This window comes from Mya arenaria, chromosome 6 (genome assembly GCF_026914265.1).
Source record: "Mya arenaria isolate MELC-2E11 chromosome 6, ASM2691426v1".
Classification (NCBI taxonomy): domain Eukaryota; kingdom Metazoa; phylum Mollusca; class Bivalvia; order Myida; family Myidae; genus Mya; species Mya arenaria.
This window is the reverse complement of record NC_069127.1, coordinates 83,221,491-83,243,609: the sequence shown is the minus strand read 5'-3', so window position 1 is coordinate 83,243,609 and position 22,119 is coordinate 83,221,491. Positions and strand designations below refer to the sequence as shown.

Genomic DNA, 22,119 nt, shown 5'->3' with positions numbered 1-22,119 from the left:
GTCCAAAATAGGGATTAGATGTGGACAACAGTGCTTGATGTCCACAACAGAGACTGGATGTCCACAATAGGGACTGGATGTCCACAACAGTGAGTAGATGTCCACAACAGTGACTAGATGTCCACAAGAGCGACTAGATGTCCACAATATCGACTAGATGTCCACAAGAGTGAATGCATGTCCGCATTAGTGAAAGGATTTCCAAAATAGTTAATGGATGTCTACAATAGGGAAAGGTTGTCCATAGTAGTGAATGCATGTCCACAATAGTTAATGCATGTCCACAATAGTGAAAGGATGTCTACAATAGTGAAAGGATGTCCACAATAATTAAAGGATGTCAACAATAGGGAAAGGTTGTCTACAATAGTGAATGCATGTCCGCATTAGTGAAAGGATTTCAAAAATAGTTAAAGGATGTCTACAATACGGAAAGGTAGTCCGTAGTAGTGAATGCATGTCCACAATAGTGAATGCATTTTCACAAAAGTGAAAGGATGTCTACAATAGTTAAAGGATGTCTACAATAGTTACAGGTTGTCTACAATAGAGAAAGTTTTCCATAGTAGTGAATGCATGTCCACAAAAGTGAATGCATGTCCACAATAGTGAAAGGATGTCTACAATAGAGAAAGGATGTCTACAATAGTGAAAGGATGTCTACAATAGAGAAAGGATGTCTACAATAGTGAAAGGATGTATACAATAGTTACAGGTTGTCTACAATAGAGAAAGTTTTCCATAGTAGTGAATGCATGTCCACAAAAGTGAATGCATGTCCACAATAGTGAAAGGATGTCTACAATAGAGAAAGGATGTCTACAATAGTGAAAGGATGTCTACAATAGAGAAAGTTTTCCATAGTAGTGAATGCATGTCCACAAAAGTGAATGCATGTCCACAATAGTGAAAGGATGTCCACAATAGTGAAAGGTTGTCTACAATAGTGAAAGGATGTCCACAATGGTGAAAGGTTGTCTACAATAGGGAAAGGATGTCTACAATAGTGAAAGGTTGTCTACAATAGGGAAAGGTTGTCTACAATAGGGAAAGGTTGTCTACAATAGTTAAAGGATATCTACAATAGGGAAAGGTTGTCTACAATAGGGAAAGGTTGTCTACAATAGTGAAAGGATGTCTACAATAGGGAAAGGTTGTCTACAATAGGGAAAGGTTGTCTACAATAGGGAAAGGTTGTCTACAATAGGGAAAGGATGTCTACAATAGTTAAAGGATATCTACAATAGGGAAAGGTTGTCTACAATAGTGAATGCATGTCCACAATAATGAAAGGATGTCCACAATGGTGAAAGGATGTCTACAATAGAGAAAGGATGTCTACAATAGTGAAAGGATGTCTACAATAGTTAAAGGATGTCTACAATAGGGAAAGTTTTCCATAGTAGTGAATGCATGTCCACAAAAGTGAATGCATGTCCACAATAATGAAAGGATGTCCACAATGGTGAAAGGATGTCTACAATAGAGAAAGGATGTCTACAATAGTGAAAGGATGTCTACAATAGTTAAAGGATGTCTACAATAGGGAAAGTTTTCCATAGTAGTGAATGCATGTCCACAAAAGTGAATGCATGTCCACAATAGTGAAAGGATGTCCACAATAGTGAAAGGTTGTCTACAATAGTGAATGCATGTCCACAATAGTGAAAGGATGTCCACAATGGTGAAAGGATGTCCACAATAAGGAAAGGTTGTCCATAGTAGTGAATGCATGTCCACAATAGTGAATGTATGTCTACAACAGTGAAAGGATGTCCGCAATAGTGAAAGGATGTCTACAATAGTGAATGCATATCCACAACAGTGAATGCATGTCAACAATAGTGAAAAGATGTCTACAATAGGGAGAGTATGCCCACAACAGTGAATGTATGTCCACAGAGAAAGGATATCCACAATATTTAATGGACAACACATTTCATAGCCTGTCAGTTTAGACAAGATTATCAGTGCTACAGAACTTCTCATCAATGTTAATAGATACAACCTAAAACTAGATGGTTGTTTTTGCAATTAAAAACTGAAGTCTCCCCTTCTGCACATCGTCTCGATGTGGTGAACATTTGTGTCAAGCTATTGCAAATACTTCAAGAGGTCAAGAGATATGGAGCAGACCTGAAATGTAGTCATATGACCTTTGACCTCTTAGTGTGACCTCGATCTTGAACCAAGCTGGTTGTGACATATGCTCTACACATCTGTCTCAATATGGTAAGCATTTGTGGAGTTAATTCAAAATCCTACATGTGGTTCATGTGATATGGTGCTGACACTATTTGTAGTCATATAACCTTTGACCTTCAAGTCTGACCTTGAACTGAGCTGGCTGTAATATGTGCTCTGCACATCGTCACAATATGTGAACATTTGTGGCGAGTTATTGCAAAATCCTTAAAGCGTTTCAAGAATTATAGACTTGAAATGATTTTTGACAGACAACACAAGCGAAAACAATGTCTCCCCATTTATGGGGGGAGACATAATTCAAATGACCGGATTTTCCCATGCAGTACCAATAGTTATATTTAAGGCTATTCATATCATGTCACAATTTTATTATTAAATCTGTCATAACAAGTGTCTGTTGAAACTTTACAATGTTGTTTGGATTGGAGGATTAGCTGAGGAAATCAAAATATTATTTCAATCTGCGCATCATTGATCTTTTTATATAGATTGCTCTGTTTAGCAGCTCCTTATGGTTGCTATGATGATCTTCCTCTGTGTTTTTTAAAGGAATCACTACTGTAAAATTGTCTGATTATGTTGATGTTGCTCACTAATGGTAGTGAATGGATGTTACAATACATCAACTTAAGCATTGCAGCCCTAGGCGAGCAAAAAATTAACAAGAAATATTAAAGAATATTCTTTATTCAAAATAATCAAGTTGTTACATATTTCATTAATATTCACATCACATTTAACAGCGTTATTTTAACAAGTTCATTTTTACACAGAGAGATTTCACACAACACTACATCATGCAATTATATTGTAAACCTGTTAAGCCAATTATCGTAAATCAGAAGTAAGTTTGGTGTTCTGTAAATATCCAAGTGGTTATTTAGTCTATATTGATGAATAAAATGTCTATAACATTGCCTACGATCTCTGCGTCAAACCATTTTCGCCATTTTTCGTTTTGATCTGTAACATTATAACCTTAAATTCTTTAACCAAATTTGCTCAAATGTATGACTAACATATTTCAGTTTATACTAAAAAAAGGAAATGGATCTTTATCTTTGAAACCTTAAAAACTAGTTTTTAATAACAGGAACTAGACTGCACATTGGGCCCTGTGAAATATGTTTAGAAGTTCTTTCTACTACATGAAGGGGTTATGTCAACTATTAATGGATAACAAGATGGGGGAATGATGCAATGAGGTGTTACAAACTGCATGGTATTAATTTTAACAGATTTATCTTATAAGTGAAGCCATTGAAACCTATTATTTAAATGCTCATATCCCGTCCAAGATCTCACATTATTTGTGAACAATTACAGATGGCTTGATGTTCAAATGAAGTCGAATTATCATCAATGGGCATCCAACTTTGGCACTAACCAATAACAAATATTCAATTTTCATCCAACTTCATTGTTTTACTTGAACACCAAATAATACAGATTTCTAATAACATTTCCCTACATTATATATCCAAACTGGTGCTATAAAAAGTAAAAGAAATCATCTTTATTTATTTTTCTGTCAAACTTTGTTCGTCCAATTTCGGAATCCTACAAGTACATTCAGAGGATATGTATTTGATTCAAAAATGCTCTGGCTAAACATTTCACATTACCAATGCTAAAGGTTTCACAGAAGTAATGAATACCCCCACATGCCACCTTGACACAGGATTTCATTGCTCGACTCCGGCAAATATTGGAATAAAAATCCTAATCTACATTTAAATATAATTCAAATGAAACTATTTCTTATTTGACATTAGATCAATGTTAAATCTTACTTAAACACACACAGCAATACAAGCGACCCTGAATCTGAAGAACTTAGTGTTGTATTATTATGTTGGTCACTTGAGCCAAATTGTTGGAATTAAACCATGCACGGCAGTTATGAACCAGACAAAAGCCACAATCATCAGTAAGGCTTATATATAGCAAAACTGTCCAGACGCACGCCATGACCTTAACTTTGACCAGAGTTTAGCAGGCGTGAGTCATCATCTTATGGTAGGCACTAATAGACTATTTATTTCAAAACTCAACCTAAATGACAATGATATGGACCCAACATAAACCAATACCATCAGTAAGGGTTGTGAAGTTGGGGTATAACAAGAGAATATGCTGACTGGACAGAGATAGCAAATTAGCTCGTCAGAAAGGAGAGTTAAGCGTACCCCGTAACAGGAGAATATGCTGAATGATCGAGGTAGCACAAAAGTTCTAAGTTGTGTATAAAATATTGCACTGATTCTAGACATCTGTCTTCCATAAAAAAAACCGTTCATAGAAAAGTGATCTAAATTTTTTTTCTTTCAGAGTTGTACAGAATACAAAATAGCACTCATAATTTAAAAATATTAAATACAACAGTTTGATATATAAACAACACCAACAAGAAACAACAACTTAAGATTGTTCTGAAGTTGATGGTTTAGCCACTGGACTAGAGTCAAACAGCTTTATAGTTGTTAACTGGACTCTTTTGGGTGTTGATTTTGGAGTGTCCCCTGATTTCGGAGTTACACCAGTCTTGTTTGATATAGATGCAGACTTGGGAGTGCTTTCCAGCGTAGACAATTTTATAGGAGAATTTGAATCCTCAATAACAACACACTCACTACCAGAATTATTTCTTGTCTTTTCTTTTAAAATCTTTGAGGTGGCAGATGAAGGAGACATTGGCTGTTTATTCTTCGGGCTTGTGAAGGTTGCCAGAGTCGTAAATTGAACGTTCTTGGGTTTACCATCAGCCGACCTCACTTTGATTTGTGGTTCACTAGCTGCATCACCGCTAGCAGATGGCACAGAGCTTAAAGTAGTTATTTGAATGTTTCTGGGTTTTCCATCGGCCGATTTGACTTTCATCATCATTGGCACTGGTGCAGGCTTGGGAGGGGAGGGGTGTTTGGTCCCTGTTTTCTCCCCTGAGTTATTGCTGTCTGTGGAGTTCTCCAGGTGAAGATTTAAACTGTCACTGGTAGTCTCTGTATCCATGGCAATGCTCTGAAATATTTGTTAAGCAACACTGGTATCATTCAACAAACATCATTTTAGAAAATGTTCATACTAATGGTATCAATATTACTAATAGTAACATTATTATCATAACTTTACCGTTAATACACCAAACACAAACCAAAAAATATTGCTCCATTAGCAGAGGCCGAAATTTGGCTACTTCCATATTGAAAAAACAGGTTTAAAAATCCAATTTGTAGACATTTCCCAAAAAATGTAATAAATTTTTTGTTTGTTTTTGGTAAGTCATGGAATGTTTGTTTGAGCTGATATTAGTTGTGTTTGTGGGTTCTAATTGTATGCCAATCTTTCATTAGTTTTCATAAATGAACTTGAAAGCATTTACACGAAACGCTGATAAATTTTCCCAATTTGAAGCATAAAGGCATTAAAATTTCCCTAAATGAAAAGGGTAGACCTCTTCCCAATTTTTGCTGAAATAGCCCTGCATGACCTACCTGGTTATCACAGCTGTTCTTTGCCTCCAGTTTTCCCTCCTCTATGAACGGATCACCTAGTTCACCGGGGGAAAAAGTGACCAGTGTACAGTAGCCGTCTGTTGAAGAGGCTACCAGCGTACAACCATTTGATGACCTGCAGGCAATATCAGATACAATGAGAAGTTTAACTTTATTAATATGTTATTATGCATTAATATAATTAATTTAACAAACTACAAACAAAAACGCTGCAGATGCAAAAGAAACGAGAGCTGTCACAGGAGTGACGAATACCCCCAAATGCCGCCTGGACACAGGAATGGCAAACCATTCCTTTGAAAAGAGGCCATAACTCCAAGGTTACTGCACACTGCATCTTCTTTTATCATGCATGTATTGCAGTGTACGAAATTAGGCTTTGAATCCACTAGCCCATTCGGGCTACCAGATAGGAAATTTTACTAGCCCGAAACCAATTTCACTAGCCCAAACTTAAACACTTAAAAGTATCACTCGTTCGGAATATTTTTTGGAAGTTTAAATACGATTTGGCAACGATTCTGATTATCCAATCAAGCACGCTGATACAGTTTCAATAAATGCTCCACAATCTGAATGCGTCAATAATAAATTATAGTCATACATATATATTAGTATAGTCATCAAAAGTTCAGTAACTAATAAAGTCTTCAAAAAGGTAATACGAGAAAAAACAGAAAAATATTTCCTGAACATATCTTTTATTTAATGGAAAGAGTTATGCAATGCATCCTTGTCAAATCCGATATGCACCAGCGATTGTGCAATGAAATTTTTCTCTTTTCAACTTTCAGTTTCACTTTCAAGTTTCAGAAGTAACAACAAAAATATATCGATGTTTATATTGCCATGTCCTATAATTGTTCTTTAAAAATTAATGGCAAAGCTATTCAAAGGTATAAAATAGAACCTTACTGTACTGTACACAGACAACGAGTTAACTGTATATCCGACAGTTCTCCTTTCACTTTGATTAAATTTGTCAGGAAGTAAGCGGGCACCTGTTTCCTCCGCATTTAAGACAACTTTTGTAGAATGATTATGTTCTGTTCGCATTAAAAACTTAAATATCTTTCTTTTTATTTTAGCTAATAAATAAATATATTAAAATAAAATAAACAAAATATCAATGTTGATATTGCTATTTAAGCATTGTTAATTTTCATAGCCATCGTAGTTGTCGAAAACTGCCGACTTTATCGGTTAATTTACATAATGGGCGGAGTTAATGACGTCATAGAGTTTGACTGCTGCTAATAGACACAGTTACTGGTTAGAAACTGATCGATAATTACTTGTCACTTCGGGCGTTAATGAATTTTGACATGTGTTTATATTTATTGATTAAATAAACAAACATTGAGCACATGGCTTGAGCCCTGAATGTAAATTTCGGCAAATCCGACTTCGCCGTTGTCAAGGCAACTTAATCACTCCAGTCGCCTTGAAGGACGCATTCTTGAATAATAAGGCTTTGCGTATAAAAAACATGATGCGTAACGCGTTTAATTAGCAGGTTTTTTTAAATAACATAAGGAAAAAACGGTAGCCTGGTCGGGCTAGTTTCTGTGGAAAATCCGTAGCCCCAGCTGAAATTTGGTAGCCTCGGGCTATCGGGCTACCGTGAATTTCGAACACTGGTATTGTTTTATTTAAATCTGTTGAGTAATTTAGAAGTTACACTGCTGACAAGAAAAACTAGCTGATGCTCTAGCTGATCTCTTCTGGAATAAGACATCTAGAGCATTCACGAGCTTTTCTTCCAACACGATCATCATCAAATTTTACAAGTACATATTTGGGCTTGAATGCATCCTTATCCACCTGGGAATAAATCCCGGGACTGTTCCTGTAGCCGAATTAACAAGTCCATCTGACAGGTCAATATTTGTAGTAAGCACTACTGTGGCAAATATGCCATACTTAAGTTCTGCTGGTATTCCACTGGCATCTGGTTCAAATGAAGCATGCTGGATTTGTTTTGTTTGTTCATCTTTCCAAGTGTCAATTACTTTTAAGGTAAATATTTGCTCATTTAGTTTTTGAAGGATCTATCGAACTTGACCTTTATCTTCTGATGTTACACCTGTGTACCAAAAAATGTTTAAATCTGTCAAGCCTTTCATGAGTTATCGTCTGGAAACCATTTTTCTATTTTTAGTAACAGTGACCTTGACCCCACCAGCCCCAATATCGAACTTGATCTGTATCTTCTGATGTTACACCTGTGTACCAAAAATTGTTCAAATCCGTTTAGCCTTTCATGAGTTATTGTCCGGAAACCGTTTTTCTTTTGTTTAGTAACAGTGACCTTGACCTTGGCCCAACCAGCCCCAATATCGAACTTGACCTGTATCTTCTGATGTTACACCTGTGTACCAAAAATTTTTCAAATCTGTCAAGCCTTTCATGAGTTATCGTCCGGAAACCGTTTTTCTATTTTAAGTAAAAGTGACCTTGACCTTGGCCCCACCAGCCCCAATATCGAACTTGACCTGTATCTTCTGATGTTACACCTGTGTACCAATTTTTTTTCAAATCTGTCAAGCCTTTCATGAGTTGTCGTCTGGAAACTGTTTTTCTATTTTTAGTAACAGTGACCTTGACCCCAATATCGAACTTGACCTATATCTTCTGATGTTACACCTGTGTACCAAAAAAATTTCAAATCTGTCTAGCCTTTCATGAGTTATCGTCGGGAAACCATGAAAACCGACAGACCAACCGACCGACCGACCGACAAGCTCACTCCTATATACCCCCTCAAACTTCGTTTGTGGGGGTATAATTATTTCAAGTGTTGATACGTAGATGAAATAAATTGACCATTTCTTCAAAGATTGCGATAGCGCTTTGTTTAACTGGCCTACAAGCACCTTTGCCTAAGTTAATTTGCCAACAGTAGTAATGCGTTGACTCTGCATTGCATCTTTGATGCTCTGCCCCAGGTATTATGTACACATACCATGCAAGGTCTGAGAGTTGGTGGTAGTGTATGTTGGTGACGTAGCCGAAGGGCTGAGGCTGCTGGGTATCGTACAGTTGTATGGAATCCTCTGTCGCAACAGCAAACACCATCCGGTAAGGCAAACTGTGGAACATTATTAGTTTATTTATATCACCACAGGCAGAAAAGCTAACACTTGAGGTCAGCAATTATATACATTAGTAAAGTACATTAAGTTTGAACAAACCTTCACTTGTATTTTTGTAGCTTCAAGTTGAAAATACAGGTATGGTTAGATAGAAGTTTATTTCATAATTTTAACTCTTTGTTACTATATTGTTCTTAATATCAGTACAATAACATTCCATTGAATGAAACAACTTCATTTATATTTCTACAATTCAGAGACCAAACACTCAAAATCCTTTGCTCCTTCTCCTAACAACTAATCCTAAAATATTCTATTTCAGTCTCATTATTTCATCAAATAGATTTTCAATATATTTAAATGCGTTGTTTTCTCCAAACCGATCCTTTTAGCTTGTTATATAGAGCCTCTACAAGTAAAGTTCTTTTTCCAAGTACTGCCTGTCCATAATGTCAAGACTAATATAGACACAATATGAGGGAATTCATTAGTTTATTTCTACTGTTGCAATCCCAGATATAAAAAAAATAATATTGTATTGAAATGTTATGTACCGTACTTTTGTTCAAATAAAAATATGTTTAAACCACAAACCAGAACAGTGTGGAGTATTTTTCCCATTCTTTCATGTTGTTGTTTTCTTGATCTGAAGGCAAATAATTATGTGATATGCAGCATAAAAACATTTTACATAACAATCATGAAAATGGCAAAACACACTAGTGACTACCGTGAAAAGACATATTTGTTAAAAGATTTTAAAAACCTATGTCAAAAAGCAAATATCACAGTTGGAACTTTTCATTGACAAGCCTGAATACTAATTGACTTTAGAAAATGTTTACAAGGTCGGCTAAATAAAATTCAAATTAAAACAGAGTTGCCACCAAAAAAGAAACATAAAATTTCCAAACTTTCACTGACCAGTGTCCATGATCCTGAACTGTCTGACTCAGAAATGTAATTTTATGAAGGAACAAAAAATCAGCTTTATTCCATTTCCTTTACAAAATATATGCAGTGATAGTACAATATTTTAATAGTAATACAATTCAGCAGAGTTAAATACAGCTACAAGGAAAGTTAGAATGTAATGAAGATTTGCAATTTTGAGTCTTGAGCTGCAACTGTTTGCATTGCAAAATGTGGCTCTTCTTCAGTAGAAAGCTTCCCATGCTTTTATATCTGATATATTAAATATTGTTGTGTTCATCTTGCCTGTGGTTGCTCTTTTACTCACAATGTATCGGTATGTAATTTTAATTTTGGAAGGGATCACTTCTTTTAGGGAGGAGATACCGAAGTTGGAAAGTAGGAGTCTATGCGAGATCCCCACAAAGAAAGTTAGTGTCGACCCCTGAAAACTCGCCAAGTTTCATCAAAATCGGATAATAAATACTTAAGCTTTTGTCTGCACAAGGTTGAACATCAATGCTGCCAACGACGCAATAGGTAAAACCTAAATGTTTGCCCTCTTCCCTTTAAGGGCGACACAAAAATACCTGCACTCTCTTCATACAGATGCATGGGTGTACACCGATGGATTTTTGAAAGGTAGCCGTGTCTTTGATTTACGATTTGTTCTTACAATGGGATTTTTAAATCAAAGAGTTTTAACAGAATGCTAAGAGAAAAATCAGGTAGTCCTTGACATATTTAGAGACTCCAGTGTTGGTATTTCAATAAAAAAACTAGAAGCTCCGCAATGCGACGAAACCAGGTTTTTTTGTTATGGGCAATCAGAAATTATAGCCAATTAATTTGTTGTATGACTTTATCTTTACTTTTATCAAAAAGAAACGTAACTGAAAATTACTGTTGGCTGAAACCATTTTTCTGTTTTTAGTTATAGTGACCTTGACCTTAGCACCTCCCCACTCAAAAGCAATTCCAAGCTAGCTCTTCACATAAGCTACCTACACACTAAGTTTCATCAATATCTATCAATGCTAACTTATGTTATTGGGCAGAAACCATTTTTCTATTTTTAGTAACAGGCGACCTTGACCTTAGCCCCACCCCCCTCAAAAGCAATCCCAAGCTAGCTCTGTACATAAGCTACCTACACACCAAATTTCATCAATATCTATCAATGCTAACCAGGGCTTGAATTTAACTTTTTTGATACTCGCAATTTTTTGCGAGTGCTTAAATTTTCAACTCGCAAAAACAAGACACTCACTCGCATTTTTTAAGGGCAAATCTTTGTGTTTTCTAGGCAAAATACATATTGTATGGAACACAATGATAGGTATAGTTTAATTGATTTAATGAATTATCATCTAATTTTACATTAAATGATATCATCATGTAACACTGACTGTACGTACTGAGGAAGTCTGACAAAGCCAGTATTGGTCTGTGCAAAATATTTTGAAAATGTTCCTTTTGTCATCTGTGTTGATGGTCAATTTAATGTACAACTCCCTCTTTCACTTACAGTTTTAACGGACATATTCTTTCATTTTGGCTTCTTTTTGGGAACTGATTGATCATCAACATCAGCGATTTTAAATCAACATGCGTAAAAAAACAAATCTTTTTGCTTGTCATCATTCTACAGACTGTGTCTCGATACGATTATTGCTAAATACCACCGCCAAAAATGGAAATGAAAGACCAGTCTACAAAACTGCATAGTAACGAGTACCTGCCACATAGTAACAAGTACCTGCCTGTCCACATAAAGTTAATCTACGTCATCAATTTCTGTATGTTGATCGGAAAACGAAAGTAGGCATCTCTAAAATTAGTGTTATACCTATTGTGCAGGAATTGATCACTGATTATGTTCATATCTCTTTCAAGGATTGCATATTTTCTGCAAATTTTGAAGTCGCAAATTTTTGGGAGTGTCCTTAACTTCAACTCGCATTTTCCAATTTTGGCTCGCATTTTGCGAGTGTGCGAGTGCTAAATTCGAGCCCTGCTAACTAAAGTTATTGGGCAGAAACTATTTTTCTATTTTAAGTAACAGTGACCTTGACCATTTTTTTATTTTAAGTAAAAGTGACCTTGACCTTAGCCCCTCTCCACTCAAAAGCAATCCCAAGCTAGCTCTTCACATAAGCAACTTACACACCAAGTTTCATCAATATCGGTCAATGCTAACTAAAGTTTTTGGGCAGAAACCATTTTTCTATTTCAAGTAACAGGCGACCTTGACCTTAGCCCCACCCCCCTCAAAAGCAATCCCAAGCTAGCTCTTCCCATAAGCTACCTATACACCAAGTTTCATCAATATCTATCAATACTAACTAAAGTTATTGAACAGAAACCAATGTTTGATGCCCGCCCGCCCGTCCAACGACAACCTCATTCTAATAACCCGGTTTTCGTTGAAAACCTGGTTAAAAATCTTCCTCCCAAATATTATTACAGGGCAAGAGGACTCAAAATATCAGTGTATTTGTCGGACATCACTCTGATTTTCCTGTTAGGTGGCAACCCGGTTTGAAAAAGCTTGCCGGACAGTTCAACGGTGCATGGCTTGCGCTTATTTCTATCACTGTTAATAGGCATGTTAAATTCAACATGATGAGTTAACCTTACCTTGTTCAATGTGCAGATTTTTTGGTATTTTCCGGAGTTGAAACTTCTGTGGACAGCAGCGCACTGCGATGGTCACTTTGTCAGGGCTGGGCAGGTATAGAGCTGGTCTGAAAATAAAGCATATCAGGTCCTTTAGGCATTTTATACTTAACCTTGATGAAATTTACTTGCAATCAATTAATGAGAACACCCAAGTAAACTCAGTAATTGAACTAAAATTTTGTAAACTGGATGTGTCACCTGTCAGGATTATCAACAGGTCACCATCACCTCCATGTGGGTCATTTTATGACCATGATTAATGGGCATTCCAAGTTTAAGGACTCCACAACAAGTCATTCAAATGTTATCGAAAAGGGAAGTGGGGTGGAGACAATGGACTTAGTTATCCCCATTCATCTGCCATGATGCACAAGCGTAACAAAAACTGGTAAAAGTGAACTTCATAATCATTTGTTAATTTGAAAAGCTTTTAGGCCATTTCTTTCTTTGATTAGGAATTATTGTTAATAACACCGAAAAAATACCTGAAACATGTCTAGACTAGGATTTCATCATATGAATCAACCTGGTTGTTAGTTTTTAACAGGCATAAAACAACATCGACATTATAACTGGTTTTAAACCCTACACAACTCGTACTTGTTCAGACAAGCCCTGGTGAACACAAACGTGGCATTTGTGACAGGATCTGTTTCTACCAGGCCTGCTGGTATTATCAGCAGCTCTCCGTCCGGACTGAAAGTGAGGCGACGGAAAAAACGAACGCATTGTGTCGTCGTGAAACATGCGGAAAGTTTTGGGTTTGCTTTCCTTGTTTTCTTCATCATTTTCTGACGAAGGTTTAACAGTATGGCTTGCAGGCAGGCTCATTTTCTTGATGTTGTGAACACAATTTCTGGTGGCAATGTTGTACACTCTACAGGATCTGCAATATTTAAAATGTTTTTTTAAAGACATGATGAGGTGTTCAAGAACAAATGTTAGTAAATATTCTAAGTTTGAAAATATTAACACCGATATCAAACATAGTAAAAGCAGAAATCAATGCATTTGGAACATCTGCTATGCATCGCAACACATATTTTGTTACAAACATCTGCAGATTATTGAATTAACATTATGTCATAAATGAATAAATGTTTAATCAAATATTAATATATGTTTAAAGATAGTATTTTCAAAAAATCAACATCAGCTATAATTAGCTTTTTACATCTCGCATTTCACAACACAACTTTTTCACCATTGAAAAGTGTGTATTCTACGTCAATTTTACCACAAATTAATAATTTTAGATATGCAAGAAAAAACATAAATCATGGTTTTCCGGCCCGGATCGAAAAGTCCGACCCTCTTTCTCGCGGCGTGGCATGTAACTCGGCAAACCTCTTTACGTGTATGCCCTCAGGTCAGATTTTTTTATCCGTACCAGAAACACACGATAGATACTTTAACTCCTTAACAACCAATTTATATTTAGGCAATGCTTTTAGCGGCCCTTTTGGGTGGCAAATTTTGGCCCCATTCACCTCCTGAAAAAGTATATTTTCCCCTACCCAGGTAAAACATTCATGTAGCAATAAAGTGCCATTCATGAATATGTAAATAGGTTAGTTGAATAAAATTCTATGAAAAATCTGATCCCTGTCCACACTGCGTGGCCTGTAAGTCAGCAAGCCTCGTTACAGCTGACGCGCTTGCCCTCGGATCAGATTTTTCTATTGGTACCACATAATAGATACATTTACTCCTTCACAAGTATATAAAGGCACTATTTTTAGCGGCCATTATGGGGGGCAAGTATATTTTCCCCTACGCAGGTAAAACATTCGCCTTAATTTTTTTTAATATGTATATATATATATATATATATATATATTTTTTAGAAGCAGTCACCTCTTTTAATATTTAGTGAATGTAGCAATAAAGTGCCATTCATGAATATGTAAATAGGTTTGTTGAATAAAAGGTTTGAAAACAAGCTGAACATGTATTGTGGAAGTATTTCTCCTTTTTTTTGCCAAAACGCCACTATTATCCTCCTGTCATAGGGCCCCGCCACTATTATCCCCCTGTCATAGGGCCCCGCCACTATTATCCTCCTGTCATAGGGCTCTGCCACTATTATCCCCCTGTCATAGGGCCCCGCCAACTTTCCTATAAAGGCGCAAAATAACACTGATAGGATACAGGGTATTACCTATCTGGACTTAGTGTTGCCACAAACTCATTTCTGGGGTCCCATGCTACTCCCTGTACAAAACTGTTGTGTTCATTAATCAGGCATATTTTCTGATCTGAAATAAAAAGGTACATCAGAGCCTGTCAGCACAAATTACCATTCACACACAAGAACAATGAAAGTAAATACAAAATCGTACATGTTTTTTCAGTCAAAAAAGAGCATAACTCAACAAAATATTATTGTGTACCATGCAAATGAATGAATTGGAATATCTTGAAAGGTTATTGAATTATTAATATTTACACAAATGTTTTTTTTACAAATGCACCAAGGCTTTCACAATGAAGGTAATGGCTGTCACTTGGCTATAGGGAAATTGACCTGGGGCCCTTCCAAAAGGTAGTTTTGACGCTTTCAAATTATATCAAGTTTGAATAGTGTTACAAGTCTCTCTCTATATATATTACTGTGAAATCATTAATGTTCGTGGGCATGAAATTTCGTGGTTTGCCGAAAAAAAACAATTTCGTGGGTACTTAAATGCGATCGTCCTAGATCGTCTGCATAATATCCACGCGCTGGCCCGTGATTTCCGTCTTCTACGTCACTCGGTTTATGACACTCGCTAATGTGGTACGACATGCCAATTAGTGCATATACTCATGTCACTTATCGATTTAATTGGGAATAAAGGTAATAAAAGAAGATGTACCCTGATCATAAATACAGATAGGGGAAGCCATTTAATGCTAATTAAGAATTTTGCAAACTGTGAAAACACCGAAAAGGTGCGTATATTGTCACGTTCGGTGCTTAGTAACCTTCAATGTACTAGTAATTATTTCATTAAATAAAAAAATCGAGTACAGACACTCATCACGCACATCTTGTAAACTTGGAGATTTTCATTAACAGCACACGTGCTTATAACTGTCATTTGCTGCATAAAACACATTTAATTGATTTGGTTCATTATTTGTTAAAGGCAGTTATAATATATTAACAGAATAATGATCGTAAGTTATATAGTGAGACAGGTTTTAACACACTATACTGCGACCTCTGTAAATGATATAATAGAGTATGTACGTAACAAGGCAATTGAAAAAGTGAATAAAGGGTTTATATTTCGTGGGATCTTGAATTCATGGATCACCTAACCCACGAAAACCACGAACATTAATGCCCCACGAACATTAATGATTTCACAGTATAATATATATATAGAGAGAGAGAAGAGTGAGAGAGAGATACATTCATGGATGAATTAATATCATAAAGAATGTTGCCAAAGTTTTATTATTGTATATATAAATAGAGTTGTAAATTGTTTGCATTTTTGGGCAATTAATCTATGAAATAGTAATTATGATATATATAACAGGGGTCGACACTAAGCATTTTTCCAAGGGATCCCGAAGGGACACTAACATTTGAAATCAGGTGTCCCTTCCTGAAACTAGGAGTCCCTTCCACTTTTTACATTTTTTTCATTGTTGAGTCTGTTTTAATATTAAATTCAACATACAAATACAGTGTCTTTTACTTTTCAATTTGTAATTCAAGTCTACACTTTAATATACATGTATGTTTTCAGCAGCATGTATTGACAAGTTTAGTAGCACTGAATGTCAGACATATGATGCTCTGGCAATGGCAGTGAGGTATATTTTGGTCTCTAAGTTGGTAGATTGGGTTCAAAAGTGGTACAATGTCTAAGTTAATAAATATCCCAACCTGCCCTAAAACTTTAACCTGAGTTCCATAGTCAATCAGGGGCCATAATATGTATAAAAGATAATATGGAGTTATCTAACCTCATTATGTGATGGCTCTGAACAACTGTGTGAAATATTAAGTCAATTGAATGAATGGTATTGGAGTTTTAAGTGAAAACCCCAACTTGCCCTAAAACTTTAACCATAAGTCAATAAGGGGCCATAACTTGTATTAAGGATAATCTGGAGTTATGTAATATCATTGGGCCTAAAAAAAATACATTTGGTTCGGGTTACCCGACCCTACCTACGGAATAGGCGCCGACCCTACCGTTTTTATAGTCAGTTTGAAAAAAAAATGAAAAACTAAAAAAAAAAAAAAAAAAAAAAAAAAAAATCGTTTTTTTTTAAATTGCTTTTTTAATATAAAGTTTAAACCTTTAATGCTTGGACAGAAGATAGCTTTAACACCATTCTCCAATGATGAAAATTATATTCTTATATAAAACCTAATAAAAAAAATAAATAAAAAAAAATAAAAAGCCTACCTACCCTACCTATTTTTTTTAAGGATGTAACCCTAACCAAATAAAAAATTTTTTTAGGCCTTGAGTGATGGTCCTGAACAACTGTGTGAAGTATTAAGTCAATTGAACAAAGGGTAGAGAAGTTTTTTTATAAATATCCCAACCTGCCCTTAAACTTTAACCTAAGTTTCATAGTTAATCAGGGGCCATAATCTGTGTAAAGAATAATATGGGGTTATCTAACCTCATCATGTGATGGCCCTGAACAACTGTGTGAAGTATTAACCCAATTGAATGAAAGGTATTGGACTTATAAGTGAAAATCCCAACTTGCCCTAAAACTTAACCGGACGCCGACGCTGGGGCCAGTAGTATAGCCCACCTATTCTTCGAATAGTCGAGCTAAAAACTTGATGTTGTTACTATTTTTAGATTTTCAGAAAATATGCATAAAATACATCATGGTTCAGGGTCTTGTCAGATGTCGGTGCTTTTCATTGAGAAACAGTAGGAATATAACATCTGGCTTGTGAAAACTGAACTCACTAAGGAGCTGCTGATAAATCAATCAGACTGCCCAACAGGTGTAGTGCATAATGGAAGAGCAGACGACCAAAAATTGTGTATGTTAATTTTCGCGCCAAAAAGTCGTAAAATTTTATAAATTGACTGTAGATAATGAATAAAACTTAGCAAATGTTATTTCTATTATGATTTGATCACGACATTAAAATAAATGTCTTTAAAATAAACAAAGAATACTGATAAGTTGAATGCCAATTAACAAACAATGCTGAATGTATGATGCCGGTCTTTTGTGACGTAAATGTTACTGTAAATACTCGAAGGTCGTATCATAAAGGTATCACCAGTGTTGGCATCTTTTTTGGGCGGTTCTGACACATAAGCAAAACAATTCCACATAAGTATTTTACCGATAATAAATCTCTGTCACCTCTGACCTTGTTGAAAATGTAAACAACAAAACGGAAGTGTTAACCCGCATGCGCCCTGTGAAATTACCAGTTTATTTATAGATTCATGACGTAACTATAGTCAAAAAGTCAGCTATACTTTCACGTTGGTGTGACCGATAATAATAATCATAATATCATTTTGACATGCACTGTCAAGAAATTTAGGAGGACCCAAATTTAGGTAATTAATAAATAATGAAATGCTACTCATTCATTGATATTTAGCGTTTATCGGTCAGAAATTTAAGTGTCCCGTCGGAATACCAGACTTCAAAGTTTAGGTGTCCCTCCTGAAAAATTGGTGTCCTCGGGATCCCGGGACCCCGTTAGTGTCGAACACTATATAATATACCATAATCTAGGTTATTCAATACAAAATTTATTTACGAAATTACTGATAACAACTCTGGCTAGTTTTTATCAAGTTAAGAAACAAGTGACTTCTCATGATAAATCCTCTATATCACTGTATTCAATCTAATGTCTACAACATAAGAAAATGCTTCTGCATGTACCTTGGTGGAAAATGTATACAACATGAAGAAAAATACCAAAAGATGAGTGAGAAGCGGCCCCTAAAATCAATACTAACCTTTAGTAAGGTCCCAGAGTATAGCACTATTGTCCACCGAGCCTGAGATCATGAATTTGCCATCCGCTGACCAGCTAACATCGTAGATATCCTCCAAATGACCCCTACAGTGGTTAAGCAAAATAAAACATGAAAAACAGCAGATTTTTCCAGAATTCATATCAAAAGTCAATTAAAGCACATTAGACAAAACCGGCGAGCTTAAACATGTACTTTCTAGTAAGAAGTTAAAAGAGTATCAAACTGTCACAAAATACACCTGTCAAATAATGACTGTTTTTTTCAAGTTGGTGTAATTTAAGCAAATCAAGGGCCATAACTCTGAAGAGACTGGGGCAACATGGCTGGATATTGATCTTAGCCAAGATATTCTGCCCATATTGTCGAATTTTGGCTCGAGTGCGGACAACTGAAGGGATGCAGCCCATTCATCTGCCGCAGGTGAATACACAATACTTAGAGGACATTGAATTTTATAAAACGGGGTTAAAATAATTGTAATCGGAGAGATAAATCAACAAACTTTCTATTCTGAAATAAAATATGTTAATCCTTTAGTTTGGAGCCAGTATACATTCCCTCATTACCTAAAAAATGTCTGTACCTGAGTATTTTAAGCATACACCAGTTTTCCTTATTGTCTTCCTCATCCTCCTGAAATATGTTCACCGAGGGTGCCTCTGTCTCGCTCAACTTCCAGAAGATAATCACGCTATCTGCAACAGATAAACCAACTTTGGATTCTGTGTGCAAGCATCTTTGCAACAAGCATGCAACAAACTTTCATCCATAATTGTTAACAGTTATCTCTTTTGTTTAGCTAATTTGAAATTAACTGTCACACAATACCTTTTTATTTTGTATATCTAAATTTATTCATTAATATTTGAAAGAGAAATATTTAGACAAAACTCAACATACCATCTCCAGCAGTGGCCAGAACTTCACCTTGAAAAGAAAACCATTCATAAATATACTCAATAGATGTATGGATCGACAGGCAGAATCAAGCATAATCTGTTGCAGTACTTGTCAAAGACTAAGAAAAGTATGTGGCCAGCAAGGGTTTTGAACAAAAGTCACGATGCATGCAAGTCAGGCATTCTACCAACTGAAATAACCACTAAGCAACTCAATAACTCTCTGAGCAGTGGTAGTTTCGACTGTTCAATAAATGTATTTGTAAAACAGGGGCTTGTCTCCCTATTTGTTCAGATTTCTTTGTTCATGTATAAAAGAATATTTTCCTACAATTACTCTACATGTTTTGATCATGCCTTATCTTGTTGACAATTAATACTGTTCTTGACCTTTAATGTAGCAGTGATATGGCAAACTTACGACATTTTTAATGACACGCATGGCACAATTCTAAATGATCAGTACAACCACTGACCTACAAAGATATAAGAAACCTTACCATCTGGTGAAAATCTGCAAACATTGACTGCCTTTGTGTGTCTTTTTAAGTTGGCAAGGAAATCTACACATGCCTTTCCATCTATATCTTCTTTGATTTGCCAAATCTGTAATAAAAACAAAAATTGAAACTGTTTGCTGCTGCCACACAGACGTTACATAGGCCTGATAGTAATTGTCCAGAGAAAAACAATAGATATGGCTTTTAACTGCTCAATTAAAGAAAGCATTCCAGCGCCATTTACCTTATTTTCTACTCAGTCACTTAAAAGTGTGTGTATACCACGTGACAAATTGCGTCATAAATGCTATGTCAGAAGGCAACATATTGCTTTGAATGCTGATTTAAAACAAAGATAACTTCACTATCTCTTCACCATTTCAAATGAAACATAGCACAGTCTACACCGCTTACGATGTCAAGCCTTCGGTCTTTTACCAGAGTTTGATTGGGGGTTTAGTTTCTTAAAACACTTCCACAAACATTTTCAAAAAACGGCTGCCTAACGGAGCACTGTCAAAACATTATTTTGGAAATAGGTTTGTCAAAGCGATTGATGAAACTAATCCCCTTATCAAACTCTGGTAAAAAACGAAGGCGGGACGTTTTTTGTTTTTTTTAATTTTTCAGCAAGGGCAGTTGAAATATCATTTAGTTCTAAAATATCAGCATATTAAACATGATTAAACCAACGCCTAATAGGTAAGAGCTAGGCTTAATGTAACATTCGCACCCTATCCTGATCGTACCAAACTAAGAATGCCCCCTGCATATATGTTTTTATTCATTTATGCCATCATAAGTGTTTAACTGTCATTGTTTTTTCTTCATTTTAGGAAAAATAATGATACATTACACAAAAGGAGACTCCAGACAAGTACACTAATACACACCCAAAAAAGACGTACTTCTAAATTTAAAAAAACAAAACAACATAGTTTTATTTTGAAAATGAATGTAAATGCATTAAATTGGGTATGAAAATCTAATTTCTATGGGGAGACCCCCAAACCCCCCTTGTAAAAGGTGTTGCCCCTTTCACACCCACCACTTTCAGAACTCCACCCCGCCCTTTTCAAATCCTGGCTGGAGCACTGTTAATTATGCCTATATGCTTTAATCCGCAGTGACAAGCCTTATAATCATAATAATAATCAATTAATTCAATAAACATTTTCACAGCGGTTACAATGATTGACTGACAGCCAGAAGGCCTGTCCGGAGGATTAAGATATTTGTAGTAGCCAAGAAGAATGGACAACAGCCAGAAAGGGGAAGGTTTAAAAAAAGACATCTGTCATAATATGTTTATCGATCCAGTCTATTTCGTAATTGAGAAGCATTGGTGAAGAAAAGGTGATACCTTTATTACGTTTCTGCACTTACCCTCACAAATTTATCAACGCCTCCAGAGACCAAACGTCGAACAGAGCGACTACCAGGCTGGATGTCAACACTGTAAATTGGGTCCCGCTCATGCCAAGAAATCTCGGGAGTCGTCACTTTCATCTTTGATAACACTAAAACACAGATCACAGTTGCATGACAATATGCCTGAAAATAACACTGTATATATATGATACTGGAAATGTGATTGAGTTTTATTTCTAGTGACTTACAACCCGTTCTTTAATGGAAATATTTGTTTTCTTTTGCCGCTCTTTTAGGGCCGCTCACGTCGTTTATTATAAAAATGTTTAAACGTCCGTTATGAAAACGGGACTTCATCAGGAGACAGACAACACATACCCCGTTACTGATATACCGCAGTGACTTCCCCTAAAATACCCCTCATACCCGGGAACAACATTTTAAGTCAGAATCTTTGTCATATTTGACACCAAATTGTTTTTTAATGTGTTGTCGCCTTACTGTATGCTCTAAAAAGTTAAAATGGGGACATTTATCACGTTCTATGACAGCTCTGCTGGATTTTGAAAAGTACCACCAATCAGAGTAACTGTAATATTGCTGACTTAACCTAAATCTGCTTGCAGACTAAAAACTGCGTTGTTATTTTTTTATATCGTTCTTAAATTTGAATTTGGATTGAATTAGTGTATATTTCACATTTCTGAATAGGCTCATCCAAAAATACATATAATTGAAAAAAGATACATACTACCAAGGTTCAAAATGCTATTAATTAAGGCGTTTTTGAAACGCGTCAATTACCGTCCAAAGCATGATCAATCTACGTCAGCGATAATTGTCATGATAAACTACTTTATACTATGCGTGTTGGGAACCCCAATATCGTGTCAACAGAGCATGTGAATTGACACGACTGTTCCAATATGTAGATAGGAAATAATCTTCGGACAGTTTGT

General features: G+C 35.8%; 1 protein-coding gene across 1 annotated transcript; it reads right to left on the bottom strand.

Moving 5' to 3' along the window:
• Positions 1 to 2,885: 2,885 nt before the first annotated feature.
• LOC128239466 (chromatin assembly factor 1 subunit B-like) lies at positions 2,886 to 21,491 on the bottom strand. The gene is given in 14 exon segments (XM_052956109.1): positions 2,886 to 5,226; positions 5,700 to 5,835; positions 8,686 to 8,811; positions 9,410 to 9,461; positions 12,368 to 12,474; positions 13,010 to 13,128; positions 13,130 to 13,295; positions 14,571 to 14,667; positions 18,370 to 18,473; positions 18,974 to 19,085; positions 19,291 to 19,317; positions 19,790 to 19,895; positions 21,176 to 21,309; positions 21,409 to 21,491. Coding segments are annotated over 13 exon segments (1,872 nt in total). The 5' UTR covers positions 21,299 to 21,309; positions 21,409 to 21,491; the 3' UTR covers positions 2,886 to 4,629.
• Between the last annotated feature and the right edge of the window lie 628 nt (positions 21,492 to 22,119).